Below are 12292 nucleotides of genomic sequence, written 5' to 3' on the forward strand. Positions count from 1 at the left end.
GCCAACGCCATGTATTCCTATGTGTATGTATTATTACGGGATTGTTAAGAAAACAGAGGCATTGACATATTCTGTCCTAATATGGGACCTCATGAGTGTTTTTAGAAGTACAATGGTAATGTAACTACCCACATCTAATGGCACTATGGAGTAAACTAATGTGCTGCTCAAAATGATAGGTTCTATCTGGTTGCCTATATCTGATATATCCACATTTCATATGAGTGAAAAGACAACAAACCATGGCAACATGTGTTGCTTCAGAAATAGTATATAATATAAGAATATTTATTCAATTAAGTGCGAAACAGCTAAGTATTTACAAAAACAGTAGTGATGGACACCATAAGAGACAAAATCCTGAAACGTACTTCGGAAAAAAATTATAATTTAAATCCTTCATTAGTAAAGTCGCCGGTGACCGACAAGCTATATATCAAGAAGACAGTAAAACAAAAACAGTGCTGAGAAAATTGCAAAAAGGATAATAGTTGTCAAAATAAATATTAAATACGGATATAAATTAAATGCATTTCTGTTCATATGGCTAAAATGATGCTGGCTACAGTATGGGCCTCAGTGCAGAAGTTGAAGTAACTGAGTGTAAGAGCAACATTTTCTGACACATTTTCTCTCCATCCTCAAGCACACAAGAGAGGACTTTCTTTCAGCCCAAGTACTCTTGCATTTTAGTTTAAAAAATGGATGGGTGTCTCTGAGACAGTGTGCGGTGCTTATACCTGGATATCTGATTTGGTTAACAAATAGTACAGCTACATATAATAGGAACTGAGGGAAGACTTATTACACAGACAGAAACAAATGATGACAAAACAAATAATGTCAACACAAATAATAATCAACAACGACAATAAATTAGTAATACAATGAAGGGTGCATCTTTATCTCTTCAGTAGTTCATTATGACCAGGTAGGTTGAGTTTAGTTGAGTCTCTCTCTCGGAGCATTCCATGCTCTCCCAGAGTAGGACACTAGACAGTGTAAATGTCATATCATTGTCTCTCTACACAATCATTCACAGAGTCACGGGCCTATGTATGTGCAGAAAGGTTGGAGGACCAGAGGCAGGGCTGTGTATGGATCTCTCCCCTGCCTGGCCAACCAACTTCACTTTCCCCTTCACTCGCTGTAGATGGTGCCCATCTGTGAGGCGACCATGTGTGGTGGAGGGAAGGATTCAAAGGCCTGGATGTCTAGGGGCAGTTCGTAGCGCGAGGCCTGGAAGAGGTGGCCCTGAGGCCCTGGCAGCCCGGCCAGGGAGGAGGGGGGGTAGTGGGGTAGGGACGAGAGGTAATGGGAAGGGTGGGAGGGGTAGTTCCTCTCAGCCTCGTGGGGGGAAGGTTCCTGCTTCAGGGCAAAGTTGCCACTGATGCTGAGGGGGGGTGTGAGGGGCCCGTCGTAAGGGGGGGTGCCATTGCTACTACACTCATTAGGGGAAGGGTGCTGTTCGTAGGGCCCTCCCTCGAAGCTCTTCATATGGAGGAGGTGGGAGGCCTCCAGGGACCCGTAGGGGGGGCTAGGCAGGCCTGGAGAGGGGTAGTGACCACTCAGGGGGTGATGGCCACCAGGTTGCCCTGCTACAACACTACCAACTCCTGGAGCTCCTCCAAAGGGCTTGTCATCCAGCTTGTTGATCATTTTGGGGGCAGAAGCCCCCAGCTGGAGACACCCAGCCACAAGGTTGCTAGTGGGCTGGGACAGGCCTTTACACAACATCTCTGTGAAGCCGTGGCTCTCTGGGGACTGACCGCTCTCCAGCACCTCAGACAGGGCCCAGATGTAGTTGCGGGCCAGCCGCAGGGTCTCGATCTTGGATAGTTTCTGGGTCTTGGAGGCGCAGGGCATGACCTTACGTAACACATCTAACGCGTCGTTCAACCCGTGCATGCGGGACCGCTCGCGGGCATTGGCCTTGGTGCGTCTCGCCTTGAACCTCTCCTGTCTGCCTCTGGCCATCTTCTTCTTCTTGGGCCCCCTCCGTTTGGGCGCCTCATTCTCTCCGTCCATTCCAGTCTCCTCATCATCATCATTATAATTGTCTTCCTCCTCCTGATCCTCCATGTCTTCGCTGCCCAGCTCAATGCTCCCATGGCCTCCTGGGCCCAGGCCGTAGCGGCCCCCCATCTCTGGACCTCTCTCTCCATCTTGGGAGCTCAGGTCCTCATCTAGCCAGGCCAGAGAACTGACCAGCTCAGACACATCTCCTTCTCCAGGCTTACCAAATCGTTTGGTCATCATTGTGATCTGAGGAAAACAAAAACACATTCGGTCAAGCTCATGAATCAGTTGTTTTATTTGTCATCATTATTTGTCATCATTGTTTGGAATTGGAATTGGTTGACCTATCTCTAACTTAATTCCCAACTGGTTGCCTATACTTACATACATGAGAGGGAATAATTTCAGCACTGTTATGTGGACAGCACACAATAGCAGGGACAGTTCCGTTTCCATTCCAACAGAATGGATGAACATTTTAGCAGATACAGAACATCTCTCATCTCTCAACTCATTCAAAGGGAAAAGAGCACTATCTATGCAAAATCATTTCTGTCCTTTGTAGGATGATCTAATGTGAGACACTTTGGGGATAAACTCTGTGGTTCCCTGCTGTTTATGCCGTGGTGGTTTTGGAGATGCCGTCAATCTGGGACATGCGGGATTTAACCTGGATATAAAACCCTCAGATTAAATTCAGGGTAGTCTACAGAGCCAAGTCAACAAACACTGTAACAACCGGACCAAATATCTCCTGCATCAACAGTTACATTTGATTTGCTGATTGGAATGAGTACCGTTATAAATCCAATCTTGCGTGGAATTATCGAAAATGCCACTGTAGATTGGTATCTGAGTCCAAAGGATAAAAAAATTTCAATGGGGACTCGGGTGAACTTTCCTAAACACACCAACAACCAAATAAATCTCTGCCTAAGGACACACGATTGTTCTACAACTAAGTCGTCCTAGTTAGTGATCGTGAAGTCGTGCATGTAAGTAGTACAGTTTACTATAGGCCTAAAAATCATGAATAACAACAAAGTATTACGCACGGACTCAACTGGCTAGACTGAATGATTAACAAACAATCATAACTGTATTTGACACTGACAATTGTATTGAATATGGTACAATACAAACCATAACATCTATATCTATAACAGTCTATTTCAGGTTAATAAATACAGATAGTGGTATCTCACTTTCTTGTTGATATGATACGATAATGCATTATAGTTGTTTGGTGGCATTGGCATAAAGCCTATTATGAAGAATGCCATCTTCATCAACTACCTTTCCTGTAGAATATTAAGGCAGTTTACAGTTGTTGGTTTCTGTTGACACGCATTGCATAAATATGCATAGGCCTATGGGTTGATCTAGTGTGGCGAATACTATATAATCTGTAATAGAATCACATGGAATGCAATTATTTGATTGACATAAAATCAAAACGCACCTGTTTATGTTCACAACTCGCTCTTCCAAACTTGTCAGACGTCCGGCTAACTTCAAAAGCCCCAGTACCAAGCAAAATTACTTTATAGCCAATCCTCAACAGATGCCGTTTCGCTCTGTAGCAGTCCTTTCCAAGTTCCTTTTCGTTCCCTCAGTAATACAATCAGTGCGCGATGGGACTTTCATCTCCGACTGGCATGAATATGTCTGAGTTTAGCCTTTAGGAGGTGGACTGGCCCCTCCCACGAGCGCCCCACCCATAACATTCAGCTTATCCAAAGGCGTGTGGCGGGCTCGTGGCCAAAGTGTTCTGTCCAAACAACCGCACATGCGTCACCAATCTTTGTGTGTGTGTGTGTGTGTGTGTGTGTGTGCGCGCGCGTGCGTGTGTGTGTGAGAGAGAGAGAGATTTTGCGCAAATGTCCACAATTCCATAATTATTTCATACAATATTATGTGTCCAAAATTGTCCATAACTACCTATGTCATTTTAAATAGGCAACTATGAGATGTATTTAGCAATTCAATTTCTTGTAAAAAAGCTGATTTTGTGCTCGCTTAAGCTCCAAATGTGAGAGGCCTATATGCTACGGTTGTTCCGTAACCCAATTTGTACACAAAATGTATGTTTCCTTTAACAATTTGTGATGTTCATCATGCACAATACTTAGAATATTAATTTTCGTTAATGCTTGGATGATCGTGGATTGAAATCCTACACATGATTAACAATGCGCGCGGTTCGATATTTTAATTACGCACATTCTGAAGAAGCGACGCTCCTTCATCGCGTTATGCGTAAGTGATTTTGACAGCTTGGTGTGGTAAGACCAGGTGTATGCGTTGTTCACCCGTCCATTAATTTGCTTCTTCCGCTTATTAGCCATATACCCGACTCCCCGGTCTCTGCACCCAAGATCAGTTGAATGAGTCAAGCAGCAAATACGTTTAATCTGATTTAAACGGTTGGTGCCCCGGAATTCTATGAGAATATACACTATCTATTTTTTTATTATATTTGGGTTGGAATTGCATCCCCATCATATTAAAAAAAGTTGTAAATCGAAAACAAAATAGATTTGATATACAACTCAAGACTAAATCACATCAGTTTAATTTGGGATAGTTTGAGATGGAGTAAAATTGTGTTTCAGAGTTCATTGTTTCAACTGGTAGCTTAAAGGGTCTTTTAGGTTTGTTATTAAAAGCACTTTAAACACTTAAACTGTTTACACACAATATTCCATTATTACTACCCCTCCCTAACCTGGCTGACGCTACCATGACACAGCGCAGGGAAAGCTGGGACACACTGGTCTGGAATGGAGGCTGTTTGATAATGAAATATTCGCTCTGAAATTGTGTGACAGGTTCGATTGGATGTCTCAAATTTTATTTATTTTTAATCTGGGGTTTAGACCTCACATTGTTTGGATTTGAAAATCCAACCGTTGTAATGGAAGGGGGTGGCACTGGGGGCCTGTGTGTGGCTGTGCATGTGGGTATTTGAGTGAGAAAGACACAGAGGAGATCCAACCAACTTTGCAGGTAAAGCCCAGTCCCCTTCCTTATTGAGGCATTGTGCCAACAACATCAAAGAATCATTACAGACTCTGAAGTCAGGAAGAGAGTTAGGTGTTAGACAAACTAACATTTCCCATCATTTAGTCCCGTTCCTTACCCTTTTCCAATTTCACAACAAATGCCAAGGCATAACAAACACAACATATGTGATGTCCCAGTGCATGGTGCAGGGTGAGCCACGACACAGTCGGGGCTCTATTGTGGTCAGATGCTATTGACAGCCGTGACTTGCGGCGCACGTGCCCCCGCATTGATCCTATTGTATACACCAGGCACATCTGTGCTTGCAAACTGTGCTCTTGGGCTTTCTTACACTCTCTATCTCATCGGAAAACCTACATCGGTCTGCACCTCAGTTACATTTCCTGTTTGTCTTTAGCGCATAGATATATAAATATAACATGTTGCGTCATCATTGAGTAGAATTTGCATTTTAAATCGTATGCCACTAAGTTGCTGGGCTAGGCTGTAGGACTCTCTAGATCACTGTAGGACCATATGGTCAGATATAAGAAACGAAAGAGGAGGTGCATCTGTTGCTTGTGTGTTCACACATCATTTGCCCGCCTCACTTGATATCGCGACGCCCATACCCACGTGGCCTTTTCGTTCCTAAACAGCACGTTGCACATGTCGGGCGTTACGGATGGAGCCTTGGATGGTTTGGTTTTTATGTGCGTGCGCGCTTCGTGCATATTAGTGTGCGTGCATGGCGTTGTCCAACGTGGAAACCAGAAGTAGTCATGTGTGTGTCAACAGTTTGTGCAGCCAGACCCAGTGTCTTCTATGTGCGGCCCCCTGCTCCCACTTAGCTTCACAGTCCCCCGGGTAACTCCTATCCCCCACAATCTATACCTCCCCCGAGTCCATGCCAGTCCTCATCACACCTGCAGCCTGCTCTGGGAATAGTAGCTCTGGGAATTGTAGCTCTGGGAATGCTGAATAGTAGTGCTGCCTAGCTTCCCACAGTCGTCCCAAATGTCCCTAATGACAGACTAAGGGGGAACTTGGGAATTGTGTCCCTCCTGTCTGCTCCAATTCTGACTTGAATATCCAGTTTGACAAATATCACTGGAATATGTTTTTAGTTAGGGGATTCCGACAATATTAACAAATGTCCCACTCACGTGGGCAAGGAAACAAGCTTTGATGGATTGGGGTTTGTATTAGGTTTTTAAATGCTGCTTTTGTTGTTATGATTGTTGTTATCCCCCCCTTTTCACACAAAAAAATCCTGCCACAAGTGAGTTGTCTGTCGCTCCTGCCCCATGGGATGGATTTAGAGGGGAACGGGGGGATTCTACGCTACTCTGACAGATGGGTCTCTCTCTCTCTCCCTCTCCATCGCTCGCTAAAACACAGACACACACTGGCACACCGAGACAGCACGAATACAATAGGAATTAAAGCCGTGCACACATGCTCCCTCGGCCGGGCTGAAAGCTGAGCCCCTTGTAGTAATCAGAAAAGGATGGAGGGAGCGCGGATGTGTGCGAAGGGAGGGGCGTGTTTGGAAGGGGGGTGGGGAGGAGGGTGGGGGGGTGCTGTGTGCTTCTTTTTAGCTCGAATTAAACATTTGCCTTATTTTCCTATTTCAAATCTTTTTGATTCAAGATACATTTTCCTTGCCGTGGAGCTCTCCATTTTCGTCATAAAGCATCTTTGAAGTTGAACTGTTTCCACTGTCAACCTTTCAGTTGTGACAAGTTTTATCCTTCTCCCTGTTTACCCCTCTTCCATCTGATTGTCTGTGTTTTCTTGTCTGTTTATCTTTCTCTGTATAGCAAATGTGTGTGTCCTATAAAATGGAGTCCCCTCAGCATTCTCTATGAGCTGTTGACTGAGGCCGAGGCTGAATATACGTACAGACTATCCTGGGGGAGAGACTAAGCCCCACTGAATGTGCCTTACACAGGGGACATGCATGCACACACATACTGTATGACTGTGGACTTTTGACGTCTACATGCTCTCTCTATTATTGCAATCCCAGTGTCCCCTCAGGGAAGTCAAAGAAGACGAATAAAGAGTTCAGAAGCAGAATGAAAAGATCATGCCCCCTGTTCCCAGACAGGGAGGATGGGAATAAGACTGAGTCTGTCTCCATGTGTAAATCAAACCAATATTATATATGGAGACCCACCAGCCTAATTGGAGGCATACATTTGGACATCACTACACTACGCCACCTGCTCCCAATGGGCCTGCAGCCACTCTAAACATGCTGCAGCCCCTTGAAACATGCTGCTGCCCCACTAAACATGCTGCAGCCCCTCTAAACATGCTGCAGCCCCTCTAAACATGCTGCAGCCCCTTGAAACATGCTGCAGCCCCTCTAAACATGCTGCAGCCCCTCTAAACATGCCGCAGCCCCTTGAAACATGCTGCAGCCCCTCTAAACATGCCGCAGCCCCTTGAAACATGCTGCAGCCCCTCTAAACATGCTGCAGCCCCTCTAAACATGCTGCAGCCCCTCTAAACATGCTGCAGCCCCTCTAAACATGCCGCAGCCCCTTGAAACATGCTGCAGCCCCTCTAAACATGCTGCAGCCCCTCTAAACATTCTGCAGCCCCTCAAAACATGCTGCAGCCCCTCGGAACATGCTGCAGCCCCTCTAAACATGCTGCAGCCCCTCTAAACATTCTGCAGACCCTCAAAACATGCTGCAGCCCCACAAAACAAGCTGCAGCCCCTTGAAACATGCTGCAGCCCCTCTATTCATGCGGATGCTCCTTTAAACATGCTGCAGCACCTCGGCAGGAGAGAATTTTTGTGATGGATGCAGAATCAAATGGACATGCATGTACTGTACTGTCAAAAATACATTTCTCAAACCAAAAAGTCTTAGATTTAGGTAAGCGTGAGTGCAGGAGTCAAACTTTAAGTCAACAGGTTGCAAGGAGCTATTGGACAAGTGCAGTCAAGACATTTTTCCATAAGTGTTTCGCTATAAACAAAATCGGCTTGATGAGATTTTTAGCGGGTGGGGCACAGACTGAGCCTTTTGCAATTCCTCGAAGGCAGCGAATGGACTTAAATCGCACTAAAGTGGGCAGTGTACAGAATGGGGATTCTGCCTTGAGGCTTCTAAATCTGACAGTGGAGATAGAGCTAGTAAAAAAGGAGGCAGTAGTTTCATATTCAGTTCTGTAAAGACACTACAACCTCCATCCCATCTACCCTCTGAGCATCAACACTGTTTTTTTGGAGTCCTGGGAGATGGATGTTGGTGGAGGGGGGGGGGGGGGTCCATCTGCCATGCTAGGGGTGGGGGAGACAGGCATATCCCAAGGGGGTTTTGGGAGCGAGGGAGCAGGAGGGAGAGAGAGACGAACCTGAATAGATTACACCAATCCACTAATCAAGGGCGGTAATCGGTGCGTCTCTCGCACTAAACAGTGTTGGGGAACAGACAGAGCAATAGCGTCAGTAGGAATAGGGAGATCGATTCTAACAACAGATCAAATGCATTGACAGACTTCTTCTTCGAACACATGTTTTTTTGAATGAGAGCAATAAGTAGGTGTGATTGGCAAGGAGCCATAGAGTGTGTCTGTGATCAGGTGTTTGTGTCCCACAAGTGGCCTCACTGATTCCCTGTGTGACTATTATGCAAATGCAGTAGCATCCAGGCATGCCAGCAGCCTGAATTAGTCCAATGGATAAAAGTGCTTTTAATCTAATTAGATTACCATATTGATTTTATCATTTGGATATATTGTGATTTATTGTGTAGAAACATAGGTGAAATTGATTGATACTTGATATGCAAACAAAAACATTGTCCATTTAATGCAAAAGAGAAACAATTAGGTAATTTGCGGCAAAGGAAATTGAGATGGTAAATGTTTTACTTTCTGTGGATTTCCACAAAAAAATGTTTATCAGTCCCAGGAATTAGGCATAACCACTTCACAAAATGATTCAAATAGATTGAGTTTGTCCCATGCCAACCACACTCATGGAGAGTAACCATCTTCAGACCTTTTTTCTTTCTGAAAGGGCACTGTCACACTATCAATGGCAACCAAATTCGGCTGTAAAGTGTATTTTCTAATGTCAAGACTAAAAGGGATGTTAGTGTGTTAAAAGACAAGCAAGCGCAAAATAAAATTATTCAAAGTTGCCTCTGGAGTCATGGTCTCTCATCATGCTGGTTTTGATGTGGGGCAGCCTGACTACGTCTGGATGGAAGCTTTCTGAGTGGGTAAAGCTGTACAGGCCTAGGGATGAGATGCTTAATGATGGAACTGAACTGATCCTCCAGGGCAAAAAGCTCTTCAGCATCATGGATTAAACACCTCCTCTACCTCCTGCAGTCTAAGTATTGGCAGGGCCTGTGCTGCCTCTAGCCCTCTAAGCTCCCGGTCCCCACATTTTATTGTTTAGTTCGCCCCAGTCAATATTAAGCTTGGCTAATGTGATCCAGAGGCAGCTGCATGGAGGAGTCCTGGGTATGCGTCCCAAATGTCCCCATATTCCCTGTGTGGTGCACTACCCCTATGGGTCTTGGTCAAAAGTAGTGTGTAGCTTGCACTACATAGGGCATAGGGGTGCCGTTTGGGATGCAAACCATGATGATTACCATGACACAGCCGTAAGAAGAGGAGGGGTATAATATCATTAAAAATAAATCAGGTGCTGGGAGATTCAGCATGGCAGGGCAGAAAGGGGGGGGGGGTTGTAAGACATTCGTTTGGGAGAATTGGTATAATTTCATTAGGGGACCCCAAAGGAACCATTGAAACATTTCCTCTTAGTTAGAATAATTCAATTTATTCTCACACCATAGGCCTCAGAAATGGAAAATAAAATAGTTTGTTTTTACAAATAACTCCACTCCTTTACTGTTGCAACCTTGGATAACATTTTCCTGGGAAGTCCAATTCCCCATTCAACCACTGGCGAAATCCCCTCACATCTCAAACTGTGTTTCTAATACATTAAATTATACACAGACTACCCCTTGCTAATCAGGAAACTCTTGGGTATGTTGTGGTGGACTGTCATTACAATTGCTTCACGGGAACCTGGTAAAATTATGTTTGTAGTGTAGCTAGCCAAATAGCTCTGAATTCGCTGTCAGCATGCAGTCAAAGCTATAACCACGTTTGGAGCTAGTGCCCTTAAAATTGTATTCCTGATGTCGACAGCAGATGGAAGTTGTATTTATAACGTTGCTAACTTAGACATTGTTTTGAAATCTTTAACATACATTTTGAGAAAACAAGTTACAGTATATTAAGTAGCTAGTTTTGGTTGTCAATGAGACTGAGATGAGCGCTAACTAATCAGCTGAGCCAGCCAGCAATGTAACAAAAGTTCAATTTCGGACTCGGAAAAATAGGCTCTGCATTTCAGAAATCACAGTAGCAAGTACTCCTGGTACACTGTTCAATTACTTAGACATTTAAACATGTATTTTTTTTTAAAGAAGACTCTTCAGTTTTTGCCATAGCTCTCAATGGCTTTCATTCGATTATATCCGGAGCTTGTCTAAGGAATTGGTATAATGCTGCGTTCATAACAACTGCGAACTCGGAACTGGGAAATCTCCGACTTCAGTGCGTTCGAAACAACTGGGAACTCTGAAAAAATATGAGGTCAAATCATGACGACAGTGATCTTCAGATCGGAAAGTCGGAGCTCTAGAAAGAGGCCCGAGTTCCTAAGTTGGAATCTCAGGTTGGGTCAAAACGTTTTTCCCCAGTCGGAGCAAATTTGTTTCCGAGGTCCCAGTTGTTTTAAACGCATTAAAGTTGGAAGTCGGATATTTCCCAGTTCCCAGTTGTTTTGAACGTGGCAATAGACTCGAAGACAGTTGCTATTCATTGGAAAGCTGGTTGCCGGTATTCTGCGGCGGGGCTTAGCGAAGGGTCAATTGAATGATCTGCGAGACTGAATATTCATTTTAGGGAGTTCGGTTAAAATAAGGATATTGCTGTAATAGGCTATAGGGCTGGACAAGCTTTAAATTGAGCAAAGTTATTGGTTTATAAAATGGCCCAGAAGGAATGTTTTGGGATCCTGATTGCTATTGCTCAGTCCATGGTATAATATTATTGTATTCGGAAAACGTGACGATTTGCCCCAGTGCCAACTAATCCCTTTAAACGGTTTGAGACGAGTGACAGTGCTGTCTGCTCGCCAGACTCGGCTTTATCCGTCCTGTCATCTTAACGTCAACCCTCACTCAGCTGGGCCCATGTAGGGGCAACACATCTATCAATAGAATACAGACATTGTTTTGACATTTTATAATAAAGTAAAATACATTTTGATTGCAGACTCAAAGCGTTGTGTTCGGAATGAAAGTCATACCGTTTAGGTGGTCGTTTTTCTTTACTCTCCACATTTAAATATTCGATATGCTAAAAGCACAGAAGTGCCGTTGGTCGCGCAGTGAGGGTCGTATGTCGCTATTGTTCTGGGACTCGAGACATAAACGGTGATTTCAAGGGCCATTGAGCGCGCGATGGATTGTGCCTAAAATCCATTGAGGGGTGGAGGGCATCGATTATTAGGAGAGTGGTGCTACCAGAAGTGGGCTAGTAGTCTACATCTCTAGATGAATGGTCTACATCTCTGGATGAATAGTCTACATCTCTGAATGAATCGGTCCTTCTTCTCTGTGGTGCTAAAAGTAGTAATTCAGCAGATAATGAATTGGAAAAGCTAAAACAAAGAGAACATACACTAAAGTTGCTAAGGTTGTAGCAGTTTTGACTTAAGGTTATTATCCAATTTATTAGGCTGCAGGCAGTGCTTGATTTATGCAAGAGCTCACCAGAGCTGAGTACCGGCATCTCAAATTGTGTACTGTTTGAGCTCCTGTTCCTATGTATTATAGAATGTTATCTCAAACGTATCGCGGAGCTCCTGCACCTACATGTAATGAGTACTGGCAACTATTTTAGTCCAAGTCAAGCACTGTAAACGCAAACTGCATGAAGCAGGAGATCATTCATATTAGGCAAAACCCCCACTGCGTACCACGTCTTTTAAACCTCGAGAATCGGGTTATATTTGGTAGATACATTTATCAATGAGATTCAAACCTACTTTCACCTATTCAAAAAGACGGCCAAAAGTGTGTTGAATTCGTAACGTGTTCACTATTCTTTCAACCATCTAAAAGCACAACCAAATTCCAATTGAAAATCAATGTCTGATTCTTCGTTTAGTTGTCACCTAAATGTGTTATCACGGCACAATTCAACCACTTTA

General features: G+C 44.1%; 1 protein-coding gene across 1 annotated transcript; it reads right to left on the minus strand.

The window, feature by feature from the left end:
• Positions 1–267: 267 nt before the first annotated feature.
• Positions 268–3767, minus strand: LOC109868996 (neurogenic differentiation factor 4-like). The gene is made up of 2 exons (XM_020458799.2): positions 3482–3767; positions 268–2265 (listed from the first exon to the last, which is right to left on the minus strand). The coding sequence occupies exon 2, from the start codon at positions 2257–2259 to the stop codon at positions 1141–1143; it is 1119 nt and encodes a 372-aa protein (XP_020314388.1). The 5' UTR covers positions 2260–2265; positions 3482–3767; the 3' UTR covers positions 268–1140.
• Positions 3768–12292: the final 8525 nt, after the last annotated feature.

The sequence above is a fragment of the Oncorhynchus kisutch genome, linkage group LG24, assembly GCF_002021735.2.
Source record: "Oncorhynchus kisutch isolate 150728-3 linkage group LG24, Okis_V2, whole genome shotgun sequence".
Classification (NCBI taxonomy): Eukaryota; Metazoa; Chordata; class Actinopteri; order Salmoniformes; family Salmonidae; genus Oncorhynchus; species Oncorhynchus kisutch.

Excerpts from the sequence above, each read along its gene's own strand:
- LOC109868996 (XM_020458799.2), bottom strand. The coding sequence starts at position 2,259 with ATGATGACCAAACGATTTGGTAAGCCTGGAGAAGGAGATGTGTCTGAG.